Below are 24,114 nucleotides of genomic sequence, written 5' to 3' on the forward strand. Positions count from 1 at the left end.
GAGAAATTAAGGAATCAATTCCATTCACAATAGCAACAAAAACCATAAGATACCTAGGAATACACCTAACCAAAGAGGTAAAGGATCTATACTCTAGAAACTACAGATCACTTAGGAAAGAAATTGAGGAAGACACAAAAAGAGGGAAAAACATTCCATGTTCATGGATTGGAAGAATAACCATTGTTAAAATGTCTATCCTGCCCAGAGCAATTTACACTTTTAATGCCATCCCTATTAAAATACCATTGGCATTTTTCAAAGAGCTGGAACAAACAATCCTGAAATTTGTATGGAACCAGAAAAGACCCTGAATCACCAAGGGAATGATGAAAAAGAAAAACAAGGCGGGGGGCATCACGTTGCCTAAATAATCTTTAAAAAAAAAAAAAAAAAGGAATGCTGGAATGTGAACTCTACATGGGGATCAATTTGGGGGTCTTTTCCTTTTTAAACTTGCTTGTGCAGAACTTGGAAAATTGCCTAGCTTATAGTCATGGTAAATATTTTTGTGTGCATGAGCTATGAATTCACGTATTTATCTATTCCTTCTTAGAAGTAGAAGTTCTCAGTTTGGGAACAAGACAACACTCATTTTCCCAAATTAAAATTAATCAAGCAGATAGAAGCTATTCTCACTACAGAAATCCAACTTAGAGCAGAAAATTACAATCTTCCTAGAATGGAGAAATTAGATAACTTGATGGACTCTGCTGTGCTCCCCTATTCATTTCTTGTCATAGGCAAAATCAAATTTAAGTTTATTTAAGTTTTAGCAAACCATCAAAAACACTTTATTATCTAGCTACTGCATTAAGAAGGTAGGCATTCTGGACTTTCTAAAACTAAGCATTAGAAACTTTACTGAATATTTGTAGCTTTGAAAAATAATAGACAATAAACAGGAAATAAGGAGCTGATTTATAGCTCATTTCCTTCAATAGATAGAAACTGTGGGTTATAATTAAAAGCTAGAGATGACCAAATTGAAATGGGTCGGGTCCTATAACATAACTGCCCATTTAAAGGGCAGTTGGGAGGATGCAGGAGACATGGTAGTGAACACACAATTTTTCAAGAAAGCATCTCTGACAAGGTCAATGGGTGAAATAACACAATTAGGTGATTCTCACTTGGTGAAAAGGATATTGTTTCTGAAAAGAATCCCCAGAGCCAATTTCATGTCTCTGTTCCTTAGGCTGTAGATGAAGGGGTTCAACACAGGGGTGACCACTGTATACATCAGTGAAGCAATCATATCTTTGTCATTAGAGTTGCTTGATGAGGAGGAAAAGTACAGTGCCATAATTGTTCCATAGAATAGAGAAACCACAGAAAGGTGGGAGCCACAGGTGGACAGGGCTTTGCAGATACCTTTGGCAGAGGGGACCTTCAGAATAGAGGCCGCAATGTGGCCATAAGAGACCAGGATACCACTCAATGGAATAATGACAACCGCAGCCCCTGCAGTAAATATGACCAGCTCATTAAGAAAGGTATTGGAGCAGGACAGCTTGAGTAGGATGGGGAGGCTACAGAAAAAGTGGGGAATGATGTTGTCAGCACAGAAGGACACCTGAGTCAGGAGGAGGGTGTGCAAAAGGGCACTGCCACAGGAGAGAGTCCAGGATCCAGCCACCAGCAACACACACAGATCCTCCTTCATGATGGTAGTGTAGTGTAGAGGGTGACAAATGGCCACATACCTGTCATATGCCATCACTGCAAGAAGGAGATTATCAACACAACCAAAGAGTATATAAAAATACATCTGTGAAATACATCCTGGATAGGAAATGGATAAGTGCTTAGTCTGCATGTTCCTCAGCATCTCTGGGACAGTGACAGATGAAAAGGAAACATCAGTGAAGGCCAAGTGGCTGAGGAAGAAGTACATGGGGGTGTGGAGGCGAGAGTCCAGCCTGATGAGCAGGATGATGAGCAGGTTCCCCAGCACTGTGGTCAGGTACATGCCGAGGAACAGGGTGAAGAATACACCCTGCTGCTCTGGCCGGATGGGGAGCCCCAGGAGGAGGAACTCGGACACGCTGCTCTGGTTCTCCCTCCTCATGCTGCTTTTCTCTCCTGGGGGAATAAATAGAAATGGGAAACATCAGGCACTTAGAAATACTAAGCATAGCAATTACCGTGTGGTCACATATTTCTCCAAGTGACTGTGTCAGCGTGCAGACAAGTATTGCCTCGCACTCATCCAGTCTGGTGGGAGGGATGCAATGAGATTTGTTTGTACCCCAACACAGTCACTTGGAGAAAGAATGTGACATCAAACTCTTCAGTGGGAATCAGGAACAGCTCATTCGTTTTTGGTGTTGTTTTTTACACATATAGAGACACTGTGGTAGGTACTAGGGAGAAATTCATAGATAAGACACGGTCCCTTCCTCTGGGGAGTCCACATTCCAGGGAGCAGCCTCACAGTCCTGATGAAGAGCATGGCTCTGCAGCCAGACTGCTTATGAGCTTGTGTCTGGTTCTTGCTTATCCTGATTGTTGTTTGCCCTCTCTGTCTGCCTGCCTGCCTGTCTGTCTTTCTCACACACATATGCATGCTTGCCACTTATAGCACTGAGAAGATTAAAGAAACATTACATGTACAGAATAAGTCCTCAATACATAAACTCACTTCACACCATTAGAATGACTATTATAAAAAAAAGAAAGGAAGGAAGGGAGGAAGGAAGGAAGGAAGGTAACAAGTGTTGGTGAGGATGTGAAGAAATTGGAACACTTGTGCATCTCTGGTGGGAATGTAAAATGGTGCAGTCACAATGAAAAACACTATGGCAGTTCCTCAAAAAATTAAACATAGAATTACCATATAACCCAGAAGTTCCACCTCTGGATATATATCCAGATAATTGAAATCAGGTTCTTAAACAGATATGTTTACACCCATGTTAAAAGCAGCATTATTCATAACAACCAAAAGATGGAAACAACCTGTGTCCATTGACAAATGAATGGATAAACAAAATGTGGTATATACATACAGTGGAATGGAAAGAAGGAAATCCTGACACATGCTACAGTGTGGATGAACCTTGAAGACATTATGCTGAGTAAAATAAGCCAGTCACTAAATCATAAATACTGTATGATTCCACTTACATGAGATCCTAGAATAGTCAAGTTCATAGAGACAAAAAATAGAATGGTGGTGGCCAGCAGTTAGAGGGAAGGGAAATGAGAAGTTATTGTTCAATGTGAAGATAATAAAAGTTCTGGAAGTAGATGGTGGTGATGGTGTGAATGTACTTAATGCCACGGAACTGTACACTTAAAAATTACTTAAATGTCAAATTTTATGTTATATATTTCACCACAATAAAAATGTTTTAAGTTAGAAAATATGTCAATGGGAGATAATAAATTACTGTCTCAAGGGGCGCCTGGCTGGCTCAGTCAGTGGAACATGCCACTCTTGATCTCAGGGTTTTGAGTTCAAGCCCTATGCTGGTAAGGGTGGTATATACATTACTTAAAAATAAAATCTTTGGAGCACCTGGGTGGCACACTCAGTTAAGCATCCAACTCTTGGTTTCAGCTCAAGTCATGATATCAGGGTCCTGGGATGGAGCCCTGTGTCAGGCTCTGAGCTCAGCAAGGAGTATGCTTGGGATTCTCTCTCTCCCTCTCCCTCTGCCTCTCCCCCAGCTTGCATTCTTTCTCTCTCTCTCTCTGTCTGTCGCTCCAAAGTAAACAAATAAATCTTTTTAAAAATCTTTTTATTTTAAATATTTTATTTCTTTGTTTGACACAGAGAGAAAGACAGAGAGAGCACAAGCAGGGGGAGTGGCAGGAGGAAGGAGAGGAAGAAGCTGGCTCCCTGCTGAGCAGGGAGCCCAGTGTGGGACTTGATCCCAAGACCCTGGAATCATGAAGAAAATTGGGGGCCCCAGAGAAGTTCAGTAGCCTTCAAACCACATGGACAAATTTCCATCAACTTTGCATAAAGAGGACTTTCCTTGGAGCTTCCAGTTATGTCTAGAGCTGAGACAAGAGAGGAGTCAGGCTGCAGGGCTCTTTCCCAGGTCAAGTGCATACACATCACACACACAAAAACAGACACGCAGAGTAACACAGAAACCAAGGTGCTGTACTTTGGCCCTCTCTTATCTGTACTCATCTCCAGTTGAAATTGTACATTTTGTCACACAAAACTTTTTTAAAAACATGCAGAACGAACCCTTCTAATGCTGTTGGTGGGAATGTGAAGTGGTCAACTGCTATGGAAAACAGTATGGAGTTTCCCCAAAACATTGAAAATAGAACTACCACATGATCTTGCATTCCACTTCTGGGTATATACCTTTAGAAAGGATTGAAATCAAGATCTCAAAGCGATATCAAAAGCACTTCCATGCTCATTGCTGTACTATTCACAATAGTGAAGTTTTGGAAACAACCCAAATGTCCATCAACAGAAGAGTGGGTAAAGAAAATGTGGTATATACATACAGCAGAATATTATTCTGCCTTAGAAAAGAAGGAAGTTCTTCCATTTGTGACAACATGGATGAACCTGGAGCACATTATGCTAAGTGAAATAAGCCACTTCCAGAAGGACAAATATTGTATGATTTCACTTTTATGAGGTATCTAAAAGAGTCAAACTCATAGAAACAGAATAAATAGTAGCTACCAGGGGGAGGAGGGGAAAAGGTATAGCTGTTATTCAAATGATACAGCTTCAGTACTTAAATTAATTAGTTCTAGAGGTCTACTTTATAGCATAGTGCCTATAGTCCACAGTACTTTGTTGTGCACTTAAAAATTCATTTAAAAAGTAGATCTCATTTTAAGTGTTTTTATCCAGGAAAAAAAAGGGACACAAGGAAATTTTTGGAGGTGATGGATATGTCTATTACCTTGATTGTGGTGATACCTTCAAATGTATATGCATATGTCCAAACTCATTAAATTGCATACATTAATTTTGTAGTTTTTTCTATCAATTACACCTCAGTAAAGCTGTTTAAAAATCATGCAAACACCACATCCAGTCATCCGGGCAACTCACAAACCACACACACAAAACCTCACTACACACAGTAAGAATCACATGTAGTCTAGCACAACATACAATTAACCTAAAAAGAAGCAACATACACACACCCACACAAGCACACACAAGCACACGTATATGCATTGGCGGAGATTTCTAGCTTTCTGTGATCTATTACCAGCACTATACAATAGGATTTTCTACAGTGATGGAAATATCTCTACATTGTCCACTATAGCAGCACTAGCCCCACGTGACTACTGAGGACTTGAAATAGAGCTACTGCAACCAAGGAATTAAAATTTTTATTTCAATTAACTTTAATTAATTTTAATTTTATGGCCACATGTGGCTAACAGCATCACAGAGGTCAGTGTGCAAGTCAGCCTCTAAAAACAAGCAACATAAATACACGGTCTCCTAGTCCTCACGTAAATGCATGGATCTAGGTCTAGTGATGGTTCCCCACCTTGCTCTGATCTATGCCAGTTCTTGCTGGTCCGAGCTGCTACCTGAATACTCTTCTCTTATGCCTCCATGGCCTGAGGGTCTTTAGCACCTTTCGTGCCTGTTCACAAGCACTAGAACAGTGAGCAGGAAGATTCACATTTACCAGTAAGACAAAGACCTATGGGAATACAACCCCAAGCTTCTGGTTAGAGAAGAAGCCAACAGAACTAATTGCCCAATTTCTTGCCTCCCTCTTGAGATGGATCTTGTGCAGGGGCCAAAAGGGGCTGAACCACAAGAGTCCCAGGAGAAAGTGTCCCTAATGTCAGTGACATGTTGGCCTCCCCTCTGGCTGGTCATGAGAAACTGGAGAGGCCCTGAACACGCTTCACCTGAAGAATGCAGCAATGGAATCTGTCTCTCCATAGATCATAGAAAGGCCCAGAGAGAGTAGTACTAGCCTTGTAGACTCCCACACCACTGACCCCCCAAACTGTATTAGAGTACATATTTCACTACCACCATTCTTTTCATTCTTAGAGAACCACAAAAGATCCACAAAAGCCAAAGCAATCTTGAAAAAATTGAACAAAGTTAGAGGCATCACACCTTTTTAAAAAAAGATTTTATTTATTTATTTGAGAGAGAGACAACAAGAAAGACCATGAGCAGGGAGGAGAGGGAGAAGCAGCCTCCCTGCTCACAGGGAGCCCAATAGGGAGCTCGATCCAGGGACCGAAATCATGACCTGAGCTGAAGGCAGACACTTAACCAACTGAGACACCCAGGCGCCCCGAGGCATCACACTTTTTGACTTCAAACTATAATACAGATCTTAGTAATCAACGCAATATATTATTGGCATGAAAACGTATAGACGATGGAACAGAATATAGAACCCAGAGATAAAACCATGCATAGGCCATCAGCTAAGTCTTGACAAGGGAACCAAGCATATACACAATGAGTAAAGGATAGTCTTTATTAAATGGTGTTGAGAAACTGGATATCCGGGGTGCCTGGGTGGCTCAGTCGTTAAGCGTCTGCCTTCGGCTCAGGTCATGATCCCAGGGTCCTGGGATCGAGCCCCACATCGGGCTCCCTGCTCGGCGGGAAGCCTGCTTCTCCCTCTCCCACTCCCCTGCTTGTGTTCCCTCTCTCGCTGTCTCTCTCTGTCGAATAAAGAAATAAAATCTTTATGATGAACTCTGAAAAACAAACTGAGGGTTCTAGAGGGAAGGGGGTGGGAGGATGGGTTAGCCTGGTGGTGGGTATTAAGGAGGGCACGTTCTGCATGGAGCACTGGGTGTTATGCACAAACAATGAATCATGGAACACTTCATCTAAAACTAATGATGTAATGTATGGGGATTAACATAAGAATAAAAATTAAAAAAAAAAAAGAAATAAAATCTTTAAAAAAATTAAAAAAAGAAAGAAACTAGATATCCACATGGAAAAGAGTGAATATGGATCTCAACAATGTGAAAAGAGCTGTCTGTGACGTTCAGCCCTAGGAGCCAAAAATGTCTGCCGCCTTCCTGGGCAGCAGCACCACCATCCAGGAGCTGTTCAAATGCATGTTTCAGAGCAGTTCATGGTCATGTTCAGGTGCAAGGCCTTCCCGCACTGGTACACAGGTGAGGGCATGGATGAAATGGAGCTCACCGAGGTCAAGAGCAGCATGAATAACCTGGTGTCTGAGTACCAGCAGTACCAGGATGCCAGGGCCAAGGAGGAGGGTAAATTTGAGGAGAAGGCAGGGAGGAGTTGGCCTAGAGCTGTCTGGTACCCGGTACAGCATGGAAGCCGTGTGAACCCTTTATTTACTCAACACCTGTTCTCTGATGGCCAAGTCTCACTGTGTGTGCACTGCTCTTCTTCCTGTCTTAACAGCATATGTGCTATCGCATGGGATATTTGTGTATGGAGTTTTCTACCTATTCCAGGTGGAGACTAGACCCTTATATAAATACATATAATTTTCAAATATTTTCTCATAATCTGTATCTTTCTTTTCATTTTCTTAATGGTGTCTCCCTTGGAGCAGAAGTTTTGAACTCTTGATGAAATCCAATTTCTCATTTTTTCTTTTATGGATCATCTAAGCAATCTTTGCCTAACCCAAGGAAACACATATTTTCTCCCATTTTTTTCTAAATGCCTTATAGCTCTTAACATTTTGGTATATGACCCATTTTGAGTTATCTTTTGTGTATGGTATGAAGTAAGGATCTAAGTTGAAGGTTTTGCATGAAGATACCCGATTTCTCCAGCTCCATTTGTTGAAAAGATTGTCCCTCCCCCATTGAATTGCCTTGAACTGCCTTTACACCCATTTCAGAAACCAGTTGATCACAAAAGTAAGGTTTGTTCCCTTTGAGATTTATTTCTGGTCCCTCAATTCTGTTGCATTGTTCTATATGTCTATCATTATGCCAGTGCTACACTTTCTTGATGATTGTAGCTTTACAGTTAGTTTTTAAATCAGGGAGTGAAATACCTCCCACTTTGTTCTCCTTTGAGTTAACTAACACACCTCTATAGTTATAAACATCACCTCTAATTGCTCTGACTAGGTCTTCCTGTACTATGTTAAATAGCAGTAGCAAGAATGGGCATTCCTGTCTTGTTACTGATCTTAGAAGAAAATCTTTCAGCTTTTCACTGTTAAGTATGATATTAGCTGTGGGTTTATATATAAACTTTATTATGTTGAGGGGAGCCTGGGTGGCTCAGTCAGTTAAGCGTCTGCCTTCCGCTCAGGTCCTGATTCTGGGGTCCTGGGATTGAACCCCATGTTGGGCTTCCCTGCTCAGCGGGGAGTCTGCTTCTCCCTCTCCATCTCCCCCTTCCCCCCACTCATCCTCTCTCTCAAATAAATTAACTAATTAATTTTTAAAAACTTTATTTTTTAAATTTTATTTTATTTTTTATGTTCAATTAGCCAACATATAGTTATGTTGAAGTGAATTCCTTCTATTCCTAGTTTGTTGAGAGTTTTTATCATGAAAGGATGTTGAATTTTGCCAAATCCTTTTCCTACAACAGTTGAAATGATTTGTGGTTTTTCTTCTCTATTCTGTTAATGTGGTATATTGCATTAATTGATTTGCATATATTGAACCATCTTTGCATCCCAGGGATAAATCCCACTTGGTCATGGTGTATGATCCTTTTAATGAGCTGTTGAATTTGGTCTGCTAGTATTTTGTTCAGGATTTTTACGTCTATGTTCATCAAGGTATTGTCTTTATTTTTTTATTTTAATTCCAGTATAGTTAATATACAGTATTATAGTAGTTTCAGGTGTACAATATAGTGATTCAACAATTCTATACATCACCCAGTGCTCATCACAAGTGTGCTCCTTAATCTTCATCACACGTTTCAGCCATTCCCCACCCACCTCCCATCTGATAACCATCAGTTTGTTCTCTATAGTTAAGACTCTTTTTCTTGTTTTCTCTCTCTCTGCCTCTCTCTCTCTCTTTTTTTTCCTTTGCTCATTTGTTTTGTTTCTTAAATTCCACATATGAGTGAAATCATGGTATTTGTCTTTCTCTGATAGATTTATTTCCTTAGCATTATACTCTAGCTCTACCCATGACATTGCAAATGCCAAGATTTCATTCTTTTTATGGCTGAATAATATTCCAGTGTGTGTGTGTGTGTGTGTGTGTGTGTCCTCTTCTTTATCTATTTATCTATCAATGGACACTTGGGCTCTTTCCATAATTTGGCTATTATAAATAATGCTGCTTTAAACACAGGCATGCTTGTATCCCTTTGAATTAGTGTTTTTTGTATTTTTTGGGTAGATACCGAGTAGTGCGATTACTGGTTCATAGGGTAGTTCTATTTTTAACTCTTTAAGGAACCTCCATACTGTTTTCCACAGTGGCTGCACCCGTTTGCATTCCCACCTACAGTGCATGAGGGTCCCTTTATCTCCACATCCTTAACACTTGTTTCTTGTGTTTTTGATATTAGTCATTCTGACAGGTGTAAGATGATATCTCATTATAGTTTTGATTTGCATTTCCCTGATGATGAGTGATGTGTATCTTTTTATGTGCCTAGTGGCCATCTGGATGTCTTCTTTAGAGAAATGTCTGTTCATGTCTTCTGCCCATTTTTTAATTGGTTATTTGTTTGGGGGTGTTGAGTTGTGTAAGTTCTTTATATATTTTGGATACTAACCCTTTATCAGATATGTCATTTGTAAATACCTTCTCCCATTCTTTGGGTTGCCTTTTAGTTTTGTTGATTGTTTCCTTCACTGTGCAGAAGATATTGGCTTTTAGGTTTCTTTTCATGCAGTGGTTTTGGCTGGCTTTGGTACCAGGGTAATGCTGGCCTCCTAAAATGAGTTTTGAAGTGTTCCTTCTTAATTTTTTGGAAAATTTTAAGAAGAGTTGGTGCTAATTTTTCTTTAAATATTTGATAGAATTCACCAGTGAGACCATCTGGTCCTGGGCTCTTCTTTACTGGGAGGTTTATGATCACTGATTCAATCTCCTTATTTTTTTAAAAAGATTTTATTTATTTATTTGACAGGCAGAGAGAGAGAGAGCACAAGCAGGGGGAGCAGCAGGCGGAGGGAGAGGGAGAAGCAGACTCCCTTCTAAGTAGAGAGCCCAACGGGCTAGATCCCAGAACCCTGGGATCATGACCCGAGCCAAAGGCAGACACTTAACTGACTGAGCCACCCAGGTTACCCCTCAATCTCCTTGTTATTGGTCTTTCAAGGTTTCTATTTCTTTTATCATTCAATCTTGGGAGGTTGTATGTTTCTGGGAATTAATCGGTTTCATCTAGGTTACAACTCATTAAATTTATTAAAAATCATTGAGCTGAATTTTATTATATAAAGTTGCAAAAATAAAAGATTGTACCAGAAGCTTTAACCAGTACATTGAGTAAATATAAAGAAATAGAGAGTATAAATATTAAGAGGGTAGAACTCAGTTACTATTCACTGATAATTTTATGGCTTACCTAAAATATCCAAAACAATATACAAATTATTATTTTTTAATTTTTTTTAAGATTTTATTTATTTATTTGACAGAGAGAGACACAGCGAGAGAGAGAACACAAGCAGGGGGAGTGGGAGAGGGAGAAGCAGGCTTCCCACAGAGCAGGGAACCCGATGTGGGGCTTGATCCCAGGACCCTGGGATCATGACCTGAACTGAAGGCAGACACTTAACAACTGAGCCCCTCAGGCACCCCACAATATACAGATTATAAAAATAGTGAATTCAGTACACTTATATATTGACTTTGACTTAGAAAAGTCAACTATGTTTCTATATTGTAGAAAAAATTGAATATGAAATTTAAATTATTACATTTTTAAATTGCACACAAATATAAAATATCTAGGGAAAAGGTGAATGAAAGATGTATAAGTCCTCTATCTTAAAACTACAAAATGTGTTGAAAGAAAATAAGAAGACAAAAGTAGTTGAAGATATATACATATGGTCCCAGATTAGAGATTCAATATTTTTAAAATGTCAGTTCTAAGCTGTTTTATGTTTTGAATAGCATTCTAAATAAAGCATTAATAGTTTTGTTTTGTAATTGTCAAGAAAAATCTAAAAATCAAATGGAAATTCAAGAAGAAAAAAGAGTCAAGATAACATATTCAGTCACTTGAACCATAACAAAGACAATATTGCAGTGGAATGGAGAAAGGATGAATTTTTTTCTCCTTCTAGATTTGACTGATAACATTATTCTGAATTTTAGGGACTATTAAAAGATGCTTTTAATAAAAGGTTCAGGTCATCAGAGTACATTCAATTTTTTTAAAAATTAAAATGTTTTTATACAAATTATATGTTTTAATTTTTAATTTATGTTCTTAACTATTACTCTGTGACTTCAGCAACATCATTTAAACAAGCCCTAATTAGGGTAAACCTGTAAAGTGACAAAATGCACTATACAAAAGACTACAAGTATTTTGTACTCACTAGAGACCCAACAATTAAAAGAATCTGTGCCCCTCAGTACCATGCAATTTTCATGGAAATGATTTATTGTTTGGAAAATTAGTACTGTCAATTATAATTTGTACTCTTTAGCAAGGCAATACATTTGAGCAATGATAAAGATCAAAGTAATATATTATTTTATAATGGTATCTTTTATTTAAATATCCTAAAAATATTTTATGAATTTTATACATAGGAATTACCCCATCTACCTTTGAGATGCAATATTTATTTAGACCATTTATCCTGACCTAATCTTTTTACCACATTCTTATGCCTAACTGCTGTACAATGAGTCTTGATTATCTGTGCTGCAATAAGTGAGCCCTAGCACAAAAAATTAAAAACTGATTTACCCAGATAGACTACAGAGAAGTTTGTTATGTTGCAAACTTGATCAACCAGAGAAAGATGGACTTTTTAATAAATTGTTGTAATATTTACCTATTGGCTATCCATACAGAAGAAAATTAATTTTGTGTCTGTACCTTAAAACATACACCAAAAGTGAACCCAGCTGGACTTTAGATGCACATATTGAAAGAAAAACAAGAATCTTTTTTATTTTTAAGAGAGAGAGAGAAAGAAAGAGAGCACATGAGTGGAGTGGGAGGGGCAGAGGGAGAGGAAGAGAGAGAATCTTAAGCAGGCTCCATGCTCAGCACAGAAATCATGACCTGAACTGATATCAAGAATCTGATGCTTAGGGGCACCTGGGTGGCTCAGTCGTTAAGCGTCTGCCTTAGGCTCAGGTCATGATCCAGGGTCCTGGGATCGAGCCCCGCATCAGGCTCCCTGCTTGGCGGAGAGCCTGCTTCTTCCTCTCCCACTTCCCCTGCTTGTGTTCCCTCTCTCACTGTGTCTCTCTCTGTCAAATAAATAAAATCTTAAAAAAAAAAAAAAAGAATCTGATGCTTAACTGACTGAGCCACCCAGGTACCCCAAAGAAGAATCTTTTTAAGATAAAAACTTAGGGGAATATCTTCAATTTATTTTGGGAAATAAAAATTCCTTCAATCAGATATGAAGTTAGCCACATAGGAAAAAAATTTAATACATATGACTACATTAAGATATATAATCTTTTTTTTAAGATTTTATTTATTTATTTGAGAATGAGTGAGAGAGAGAGAGGACGAGCAGGGTGAGGGGCAAGGGGAGAAGCAGGCTCTCTGCTGAGCAGGGGAGCCCTATGTGGAGCTTGATCCTGGGACTTGAGGATCATGACCTGAGCTGAAGGCACACACTTAACGTACTGAGCCACCCAGGTGCCCCTAAGATATATAATCTTAATATATAATGACTACATTAAGATATATAATTCATCAAAAGACCCATAAAGATTATGGAAAAGTAAGCCGAAATGCTAAGCAAAATAAGTCAGTCAGAGAAAAGACAAGTATCATATGATTTCACTCATATGTGGAATTTAAGAAACAAAAGGGATGAACAGGAAAGGAAGGGAAAATAAAATAAGATGAAAACAGAGAGGGTGGGGTGCCTGGGTGGCTCAGTCGTTAAGCATCTGCCTTCAGCTCAGGTCATGATCCCAGGGTCCTGGGATCGAGCCCCCAGTTGGGCTCCCTGCTCAGCGGGGAGCCTGCTTCTCCCTCTCCCACTCCCCCTGCTTGTGTTCCCTCTCTTGCTGTCTCTCTCTGTCAAACAAATAAATAAAACCTTAAAAAAAAGAAAGAAAACAGAGAGGGAGACAAACCATAAGAGACTCTTAACTATAGGAAACAAACAGGTTTGCTGGAGGGTAGGTGGATGGGGGGATGAATTGGGTGATGGGAATTAAGGAGGGCACTTGAAGTAATGAGCACTGGGTGTTGCATGCAACTGATGAGTCACTAAATTCTACCTCTGAAACTAAAAAAAAGAAAAAAGAAAAAGCAAGCCTTAAATCTTCAAATACTACATCAAGAACTAATGATGTACTATATGTTGGCTAATTGAACATAATAAAAAATAACTTGAAAAATAAAAAAAAAAGAAAAAGCAAGCCACATTACAGAAGAATAAATTCTCAATTCATATATCCAGCAAAGGGTTTATATCCAGGAATATATATATACATGAAGAACTCCTAGAAACCAATAAGAAGAAACAGACTACCCAATAAAACAGCAGCAAATGGCTAAAAACAGACCATTTACAAGAGAGGATACCCAAATTACACAAGCACAGGTAAAGGAGATAAACAACATGAGTTATCAGACAAATGCAAATTAAAACCATAACACATGACTTCTACAAACCCATAAGAATGTGTACAGTAGAAAAGATGGACAGTATAAATGTTGGTGAGTGAGTATATTACAGGGAGGAGCACTTTGTCTAACTTTTTAAAATATTATCCATGAATTAATTGAAGTGTACATAAATTTTCATCCAAAGATTCCATTTTGAGGTATCTACGCAAGCCCCAAACTGGGAACTACCCAAATGTCAATCAGAACTAGAATGGAAGATAAATTAAGGAGTATAGACACAATTGGAAACTATAAAGCCACGAGAATGAGTTAACCATAACTATACAGAACAAAACAAAATGGGAACACAAAAGAGTACATACTCTATGCTTTATCTATAAAACAGCCAAACTGACCAATCATATATGAAATCAAAATAATGGCAATAAAATAATATGGTTAAACACATGATTTTTTGAAGTCACACATGTCTGAGGTTAAATCTTGTGACAGCTACTCAGTTGCTATCCCTGGGTTTTAGTTTGATTCTCTGTAAATATGAAAAATATTAACATCTTTATAAGAGAAATGTGCTCAGGAGTAAACAAATATACATTTAAATGCTTGATGAATGCCAGCTGCAATAGCTACTCTCATCTGTTTCACAGATACAGCAGTTTGGTGACTTCTGGATTTCTCACACATGAAATAAGTGAGCTCTAGTGGTATTGTGAAAACTCAGATAGATATGTGTTGATATCAATACCAGATAGGGTTACAAAGAAAAAAATAAAGATTCTAAAACTTCCTAAAGCCCAGGGAAAGGGGCACCGAAGTTTCACAAGCTTGCAGAGAACTTCAGGGTACAGGAGGGCTTGTAGTTTCACTGCAGAACATTAATGCACACAATCCAGACAGCAGGTAGAGAAAAAGAACAATCAGGTGAACATAAATATGAGAAGAAACATAAAATGAGACCAAGAAAAGGAAGTTAAGAGTTAAAAGTGTTGTTAATAAGACCTAGCCCTTCAACAGATGAATGGATAAAGAAGATGTGGTCCTTATATACAGTTGAATATTATGCAGCCATCAGAAAGGATGAATACCCACCATTTGCATTGACATGGATGGAAATGGAGGGGATTATGCTAAGTGAAATAAGTCAAGCAGAGAAAGTCAATTATCATATGGTTTCACTCATATGTGGAACATAAGGAATAGCACAGAGGACCATAGGGGAAGGGAGGGAAAACTGAAGGGGAAGAAATCAGAGAGGGAGACAAACCATGAGAGACTCTGGACTCTGGGAAACAAACTGAGGGTTACAGAAGGGGTAGCCAGATGATGGGTATTAAGGAGGGCGCATATTGTGTTGAGCACTGGGTGTTATATGCAACTAATGGATAATTGAATGCTACATCAAAAACTAATGATGTACTATATGTTGGCTAACTGAACATAATAAAAAATTTTTTAAAATAAATAAGTAAATTCATTTAAAAAAAGACCTAGCCAAGTTACAACTTTTAGAAGAAACACGTTTACAGCCCCCAAGAGTACCCATGACAGCAAGGTTGAATGAACACCACCAAGGACTCTTTAGAGTCCTTGGCTCTAAAGATTTTCTTAAGAACACGTTTCATGTCCTTATTCTTCAGGCTATAGATGAAGAGGTTCAGCATGGGGGTGACCACCGTGTACATCACAGAAGCAAGTATGTTGCCTGATGAAGGGAAAAAGTAAACACCAGCAATTGTCCCATAGTATAAAAACACTACAGAGAGGTGGGAGCCACATGTAGACAAGGCTTTGAAGTTTCTTTTGAAGGAGAGGACCTTCAGAATGATACCTGCCGTGTGGATATATGAGCCCAAGATACCACTCAATGGCAGGATGAAGATCAGTCCTCCCTCAATGAGAATAAGCAGCTATTGCAGGGGGTGTTGAGCAGGAGGACTTTAGCACAACAGCAAGATTACAAAAGTGGAGAACGATAGTTCCTGCACAGGACAACCAGTCCATGAAGAAGGCATGCAACAGAGCATGGGTACAAGATAAAAACCAGGACCTAGCCACTAGGATGATACAAAACTCATTCCTCAAGATGGTGGTATAATGGAGAGGGTAACAGATGGCCACATACCTGTCATAGGCCATCACTGTGAGACGAAAGCTATCAATACAACTAAAATTAGTGAAGAAATACATTTGTGAAATGCACCAAGCATAGGGGATGGACTGATCTCAAGCATCCATGTTTATCATCATCTTAGGAATAGTGACAGATGAAAAGGAGACATCTGTGAAGCCAAGTGGCTGAGGGAGAAGTATGGGGGTGTGGAGGCGAGAATCTAGCCTGATGAGCAGGTTCCCCAGCACTGTGGTCAGATATATGCCCAGGAACAGGGCAAAGAACATGACCTTCGGCTCAGGTCATGATCCCGGGGTCCTGGGATCGAATCCCGCGTCGGGCTCCCCGCTCTGCAGGGAGCCTGCTTCTCCCTCTCCCACTCCCCCGCTTGTGTTCCCTCTTTCGCTGTGTCTCTCTGTCAAATAAATAATAAAAATAAAATCTTTAAAAAAAAAAAAAAAAGAACATGACCTGTTGCTCCAGCTGGATGCGGGAGCCCAGAAGGAGGAACTTGGACATGCAGCTTCTGGTTCTCTGACCTCATACTGCTTTTCTATATGCTAGGGATGAAGAAGTTTTGGGAATCTCAGAAACCTAGAAAGAACTATCACATCTCATACTGTAATTTTTTTGGAAAACAATAAATTTTTAACTAAACGCATTAACTTCTCACACCTGTGAATGCATGTACCTTCACTCTGTCCCATTCTGGCTCCAGGAAAACATCTCACCCAAGAGCAGCCAATAAGACCTCATTGCATAAAGTAAGAGGGTGTTTGCTGTTTTACTCAACCATTGTTCCACTGAACATTGAGTCTGTATCAGGACCTCTACTAAGGGATGAGAATGTAGACATAAACAAGAAAGGCAAAGACCTTGCCCTCTATGAGTATAGATCCTGATGAATGTAGAGGGATAATTTACTACACCAAGACACGGCCCAATTGTAATAGTTCACTGTGGCAGAAATAGTAGATGACCCTTGGAAAACTGGTGTCAGTTGTTTCTGCCTTAAAATGACATGAGACTCCAGTGCTGAGGTGGCATTGTTGGGGTGTTGTCATGCTCCTTCTGTGAACCTGGCTTCATGATATCAGACTAGTGATTTTATCCCTGATCAATTGGTTAAAGCGGTGTCTGCTAGGTTCTCTACTGTAAAGTTACTATTTTAATTTCTGTAATTAGTATCATTTGAGTAGATACTTTAAAATGATATAACCATAACTTTTTTCTTATTAAAATTTCACCCACTATGTTTAACACTTTTTTCCCCTTTTCTCTTTTGTTTTGTTTCTTAAATTCCACATATGAGTGAGATCATATGGTATTTGTCTTTCTCTGACTTATTTCACTTAGAATAATACTCTCCAGCTCCATCCATGTTGTTGCAAATGGCAATATTTCATTCTTTTTGATAGCTGAGTATTATTCCATTGTATGTGTGTGTGTGTGTATACTACATTTTAGCGTGTGTGTGTGTGTGTGTGTGTGTGTGTACCACACCTTATTTTTTTTTCTCAGATCTAGGGTTAGGGTTAGGGCCAGGGTGAGAGTATGTGCCTGGTATCCTGCAGTTTGGACACTCTGGAAGACGTATGGAGGTTCCTCAAAAAGTTAAAAATAAAGCTACCCTATGACTCAGCAATTGCACTACTAGGTATTTATCCAAAGGATACAAACATAGTGATTTGAAGGGACACCTGCACCCCAATGTTTATAGCAGCAATGTCCACAATAGCCAAACTATGAAAAGAGCCCAGATGTTCATAGACAGATGAATGGATAAATAAGAGGTGGTATATATATACAATGGAATAATACTCAGCCATCAAAAGGATGAAAACTTACTATTTACATCGACATGGATGGAACTGGAGGGTATTATACTGAGCAAAATAAGTCAATCAGAGAAAGACAATTATCATATGGTTTTACTCATATGTGGAATATAAGAAACAGGGCAGAGGACTGTAGAGGAAGGGAGGGAAAACAGAATGGGAAGAAATCAGAGGGAGACAAACCATGAAAGACTCTTAACTATAGAAATCAAACTGAAGGTTGCTGGAGGAGAGGTGGGTGGTGGGATGGAGTAATTGGGTGACAGGCATTAAGGAGGGCACATGATGTGATGAGCACTCAGTGTTATATGCAACTGATGAATTACTGAACTCTACACCTGAGACTAATGATATACTATATGTTGGCTAATTGAATTTAAATAAAAATTTTAAAAAGAAAACATATAGTAATGTGAAAAATATAAATTCAAATATATCATATTAAATGTTACTAGATCAAATTCCCCAGAAATACAAGGATTATGAATCTATCTAAAAAGAACACAACCTAACTTCACAGTGCTAACAAGGAATGTCTCACAGATATAAGGACATAGAACAGTTTAAAGAAAATTGATGGAAAAGAAATACCATGTGGGTAGCCAGGTGATGGGTGTTAAGGAGGGCACGTGTTGTGATGAGCACTGGGTGTTATACACAACTAATGAATCGTTGAACACTACATCAAAAACTGATGATGTACTATATATTGGCTAACTGAACATAATAAAAAAAAGACATAACATGTAAACACTAACCAAAAGAAAGCTGACATAGCTCTACTAATAATCAGAAGAAGTAGATGAGAAGATGTTAAGGCAGGAGCTGCTGCTAGAGATAAAGAGAAATATCTCCTATTTATAAATGCAGTGGTATGATGTTAAATGAATAAAAATAGCTCTCAGAGAGGAGCCTTGCTTTGTAGCCTTTGCCAGTTAACATAGTGTAATTATTTCCAGTATGGCTGATTTCAATCTACCAATGTGATATCATTGAATGTGGAGTTGAAAGAGATGTTCACATTCAACTTGAAGCCAATGTAAGCCAGCTTCAGCATACCACTGCTTTAAAGAATCAGTACACGGGAGCAGATCATGATGAATCTGCATGTCATCAATTACATAGCATATAAATTACATAAGCAATAACTGGGCATATCTAAAAGGGGAAAAAATAAATCCACAATTACAATTATGCAGCATGCTTCACAAGATTTTGCACATTAAAGAGATGATGAACAAGGAGGAAAAAATTAACGGTAAAGAATATTTAACAATCCAAGTAACAAACTTGACCTGGTGGACATATTAACAGCACTATGACAGCAGAATGTATATTCGTTTTAAGTTACATAGAGTTGCCAACCATACAATAGTTTTAGGAGATATATCTCACTGTGCATGACTACAATAATCGGATTTAGTGATTGTCACTTAAAAGTTAGCCCTCTTGACAAATATTTCTAGGGCCTGTTTTATACCTTTGTTCCTCAGGCTATAGATGAAGGGATTCAGCATAGGGGTAACTACAGTGTACATGACCGAAGCAATTATGTCTTTGTCACTGTAGTCCCATGATGGGGAGAAAAAGTAAACACCTGCAAGTGTCCCATAGTATAAAGACACCACAAAAAGATGGGAGCCACAGGTAGAAAAGGCTTTAAAGAGTCCCTTAGTAGAGGGGATCCTCAGGACACTTGTCCCTATACGGATATATGAGCCCAAGATACTACTCAAGGGCAGGATGAAAAACATTCCTCCTTCAGTAAAGATGACCAGTTCATTGAGAGAGATGTCTGAGCAGCTCATCTTCAGGAGCACAGTAAGGTCACAGAAGAAGTGGGGGATGATATTATCAGCACAGAAGGACAGTTGGACCAAGAGAAGGGTGTGCAACAGGGCGTGGATGCAAGAGAAGAACCAGGACCCAGCTACTAATGAGATACACAGCTCCTGCCTCATGACAGTGGTGTAGTGGAGTGGCTGACAGATGGCCACATACCTGTCATATGCCATCACTGCAAGAAGGAAGTTGTCAAGACAACCAAAAACTATGAAAAAATACATCTGAGAAATGCACCCCACATAGGGAATGGATTGTTGCTGAGTCTGCATGTTCATGAGCATCTTTGGAACTATAATAGATGAAAGGGAAATATCAGAGAAGGCCAAGTGGCTGAGGAAGAAGTACATGGGATTGTGGAGGTGAGAGTCCAACCTGATGATCAGGATGATGAGCAGGTTCCCCAGCACTGTAGTCAGGTACATGCCCAGGAACAGAGCGAAGAACACACCCTGCTGCTCTGTCTGGATGGGGAGCCCCAGGAGGAGGAACTCAGACACGCTGCTCTGGTTCTCCTTCCTCATGCTGTTTTTATCTCTTCTGGCAATTGGGGAAAATAGGGAATGTCAGTAAACATGTCATAACATTTATGTTTATTTCTCACAACTCTTGGTGCATGAGTTAATTTTTTTAAAGGTTTATTTATTTATTTATTTATTTATTTATTTATTTATTTATTTATGTTGTGTTATGTTATGTTATGTCACCATACAATACATCATTAGTTTTTGATGTAGTGATCCATGATTCATTGTTTTTGTATAACACCCAGTGCTCCATGCAGTACGTGCCCTTCTTAATACCCATCACCAGGCTAACCCACCCCCCCACCCCCCTCCCCTCTAAAACCCTCAGATTGTTTCTCAGAGTCCATAGTCTCTCATGGTTCATCTCTCCCTCTGATTTCCCCCCCCTTCATTTTTCACCTCCTTCTCCTAATGTCCTCCATGCTATTCCTTATGTTCCACAAATGAGTGAAACCATATGATAATTGACTTTCTCTGCTTGACTTATTTCACTTAGCATAATCTCCTCCAGTCCCATCCATGTTGATGTAAAAGTTAAGAATTTCAGACCGATATCCCTGATGAATATGGATTCCAAAATTCTCAACAAAATCCTGGCTAATAAGATCCAACAATACATTAAAAGGGAAAAAATAGCATGATGAAGTAAGAATAGTTACCTCTCCTTTGCCAGTGAAGAATCTGAGCCAGAGAGAGGAAGTCACTTCCTAAGATCATAAAACAAAAAGAAATAAAAGGTATTCAAATTGGCAAAGGAGAAGTCAAACCCTCTCTTTTCGAAGATGACATGATACTTTATGTGGAAAACCCCAAATACTCCACCCCCAAATTACTAGAACTCATACAGCAATTCAGTAATGTGGCAGGATACAAAATCAATGCACAGAATCGTTGCTTTCTTATACACTAACAGTGCATGAGTTAATTTGTCCATCTCTAGCTCTAATGATATATGAAACTGTCACATTAACCAGATTTTTTTCCCAAAACAACTAAAGGACATTTATTCTTTATTCAACAAATACTTATTTATTTATTTATTTTAAAGATTTTATTTATTTATTTGACAGAGAGAGACAAAGGGAGAGAAGGAACATAAGCAGGGGGAGTGGGAGAGGAAGAAGCAGGCTTCCTGCTGAGCAGGGAGCCCGATGCGGGACTCGATCCCTCAACAAATATTTATTGAACAAAAGCTTTGTCCCGTATTGAGTACATAGTAGTGAACAAGAAATAGGAAGTCTCTATGTTCAAGGAGTTTATATCTTTATATCAAGCCAGGTTCACAAACACCAGATTCGGGGAAAGATAATAAAAATTCCTCCTATTACCTATTATATTACAGGCATGGTGCTGAATAATTTGTGTGCATTGCCTCATTTATCCTCAAAATAGCATGATGAAGTAAGAATAGTTACCTCTCCTTTGCCAGTGAAGAATCTGAGCCAGAGAGAGGAAGTCACTTCCTAAGATCATAAAAATTAAGAGCCAGACTGAACATTGGGCCCCAGTCTGCCATACTGCGGACACTGAGCTTACACTCATTAGTGTATAACACCGGCCCAGGACTGGAAATGCATGTGAACCTGCCTGCTTTATATATATATAGCTACTTTTGAAACGCAGTTAAGGAAGTAGTTGAGTTCATAGGAAAGAATCAGAGGCCCCTAAGACAAGTACATGAAACATAAAACAACAACAACCCACTCTAAACATTTGGAACCACATAAAATATGACTTATAAACAAAATACAATATCACACATAATTACACACTGAGCTGACAGTTCAAGACCTCTTACCTATTTCTGGTTATGAGTAAATTCAGGAAACTTCTCCCCCAGACTGGGGAGCATATGTGTCTTTCTTCAGACTACACCATCTCATTTACTTAATTATGATGTCTGTCCAAGGATGAAAATGTGGGAGTTACAGAAAGAGACGTGGGGCAAACACTTGAATTCAATGGGACTGATTAGGAGATCCCAGATCACACACACAAATGCCCTGCACTTGTTTAAAGGGGCAACACTTATTTAGACTTCTATGCTCTTGTCTAAGAGAGGAAAAGAATAGGACTGGGGTCAATTACACACACACACACGCAAACACACACACACAAACACACATGCACACACAAAGAAAATTCATGAAGAAAACATACTTATGTATCTGCATTGTACTGGCAAGGAAACATCACACAGACCCATACATATGTAGAACTCTAGACACAGAGACACACCTTGCCCACCTAGATTTCCCAGCTCACTCTGACCAGTGCCATTTTCCTGAGTCCTCAGCTTCTGTTGAGAACACCAGGAACAAAGAGTAAGAAGAAAGCCTCTGTGAACCCATGATCTCATGAGCTCTCTGTGTCTGTCCTTGAGCTCCAGGGCAACAGGCAGGAGATAACAATTTTACAAACCTCAGAGAGGACTCATGGAAAGTCTCTAAGCTCCTGGTTAAGGAAAGAATCAAGCAAACTAATGGCCACCAATTCCTATCAGACCTTGGGGAGGAGCCTGTGCGGGAGCTGGAGGGACTGAGCTGTTAGATTCACCTGAGAGGGTGACCCAGATCTCAGGGACACTCTAGGCTCCTTTCTGCCTGTTCATAGTTCCAGGGGGGAAGTAGGAATGGCTTAGCCTCCATTACCAGTGTTGCCAATGCACTGGGTCAGTCCTCCCAACAGCACATTATGGTCCAGGAAGAATAAGTCTGGCTTCTGCAAACTTCCACACCACTTGCTACCATAAGCACTCAATCTAGCTTTAACTTCACATCCTGCAGGTCCCCTCTCTCCCTTGGGAGAGACTTCAGGGCGTGAAGGTGTGCCTTTTCCAAGAGAGCGTAGAGGAAGTAGATTGAGTCCTTGGGCTCAGTTTTCAGAAGAACTGGGTCTGGGCTATGCCTCTCATTAATTGTTGGCCCTGAGCATATAAAGTAATCCCCGCAGCCCTGTTACATCACCTGTAAAGTGTGGATAAAAGTACATTGTCCTCAGAAGTTATTCTTGAAATTAAATGAGATGTTTCATGCAAAAGCACATAATAAATGCACAATGGACATCAGCTCTTGTGATCATTATCTTTGTATCTTCCAAAAAAGATAATGATATCTAGAATCACTGTTATTGCCATAGGATTGCTATTGAATGAATAATTGAATTAACTGATTAATTCTTCCAATCTAATAGTAAGAATTTATTCCTGCCCTAAGAGATTAAATGAGTTAAAACACATGAACTTAGAACTTTTTCTGGCATTTTCTAAGTCCTGAATAAACTTTGACTATTTTGTTGCTATGGTTTACAGACTCATTACCTTCAGCTGCTCACACATGCTCCCACATTTGTTTCATTAACATCTTAGTTATTGATAACTCCATGTTGTTCAAACCGAAATGTAGGAATCCTTTAGCTACCAGAGGAGAGCTGAGTGGGGGGATAGGTTCAGTAGGTGATGAGGATTAAGGAGCACCCTTGTTGTGATGAGCACTAGGTGTATGGATGTGTTGAATCACTATATTGTACACCTGAGAATAATATTACTCTGTAAGTAAGCTAACTGGAATTTATTTATTTTTTTAAAGGTTTTATCTTAGTTATTTTATTTTGTGCAAATATCTTCATATCTTATTATCTCTCTTTTTTTAACTTAATTTAATTAGCCAAGGTATAGTACATCATTAGTTTTTTATATAATGTTCAATGATTCATTAGTTGAATATAATACCCAGTGCTCATCATATTTTAATTTCCATCACCCAGTTACCCCATCTCCCCACCTACCTCCCTTTCCGCAACCCTCAGTTTGTTTGAGTCTCATATGGTTTGTCTTCCTCTCTGATTTCTTCCCATTCAGTTTTCCCTCCCTTCCCCTAATGTCTCCTGCACTATTCCTTATGTTCCACATATGAGTGAACCCATATGATAATTGTGTTTCTCTGATTGACTTATTTCACTTAGCATAATCCCTTCCAGTTCCATCCATGTCAATGTAAATGATAGAAATTCATCCTTTCTGGTGGCTGAGTAATACTCCATTGTATATATGAACCACATCTTTATCCATTCATCTGTTGAAGGACATCTCCGTTCCTTCCA

The 24,114-nt window shown here is 39.1% G+C and overlaps 3 protein-coding genes and 1 pseudogene across 4 annotated transcripts in view; 1 reads left to right on the forward strand and 3 right to left on the reverse strand.

Moving 5' to 3' along the window:
* LOC118017723 (olfactory receptor 1L8-like) overlaps positions 1 to 24,114 on the forward strand; it is a 224,418-nt gene that overhangs the window by 176,886 nt on the left and 23,418 nt on the right. The gene's annotated exons all lie outside the window — the stretch shown is intronic.
* Positions 1,074 to 2,671, reverse strand: LOC118017719 (olfactory receptor 1J4-like). Its single transcript, XM_035015875.1, has one exon. It carries the CDS (start codon positions 2,069 to 2,071, stop codon positions 1,130 to 1,132), a length of 942 nt encoding a protein of 313 aa, XP_034871766.1. The 5' UTR covers positions 2,072 to 2,671; the 3' UTR covers positions 1,074 to 1,129.
* Positions 15,217 to 16,164, reverse strand: LOC118018123 (annotated as a pseudogene).
* LOC118018124 (olfactory receptor 1J4-like) lies at positions 19,078 to 20,010 on the reverse strand. The gene has a single exon (XM_035016592.1). The coding sequence runs from the start codon at positions 20,008 to 20,010 to the stop codon at positions 19,078 to 19,080; it is 933 nt and encodes a 310-aa protein (XP_034872483.1).

Source organism: Mirounga leonina, unplaced genomic scaffold (genome assembly GCF_011800145.1).
Source record: "Mirounga leonina isolate KUSES-001 unplaced genomic scaffold, KU_Mleo_1.0 Mir_170, whole genome shotgun sequence".
NCBI classification, from domain to species: Eukaryota; Metazoa; Chordata; class Mammalia; order Carnivora; family Phocidae; genus Mirounga; species Mirounga leonina.

Bases quoted from the DNA above. Each gene is read 5' to 3' on its own strand.
- LOC118018124 (XM_035016592.1), bottom strand. From the start codon at position 20,010: ATGAGGAAGGAGAACCAGAGCAGCGTGTCTGAGTTCCTCCTCCTGGGG.
- LOC118017719 (XM_035015875.1), bottom strand. From the start codon at position 2,071: ATGAGGAGGGAGAACCAGAGCAGCGTGTCCGAGTTCCTCCTCCTGGGG.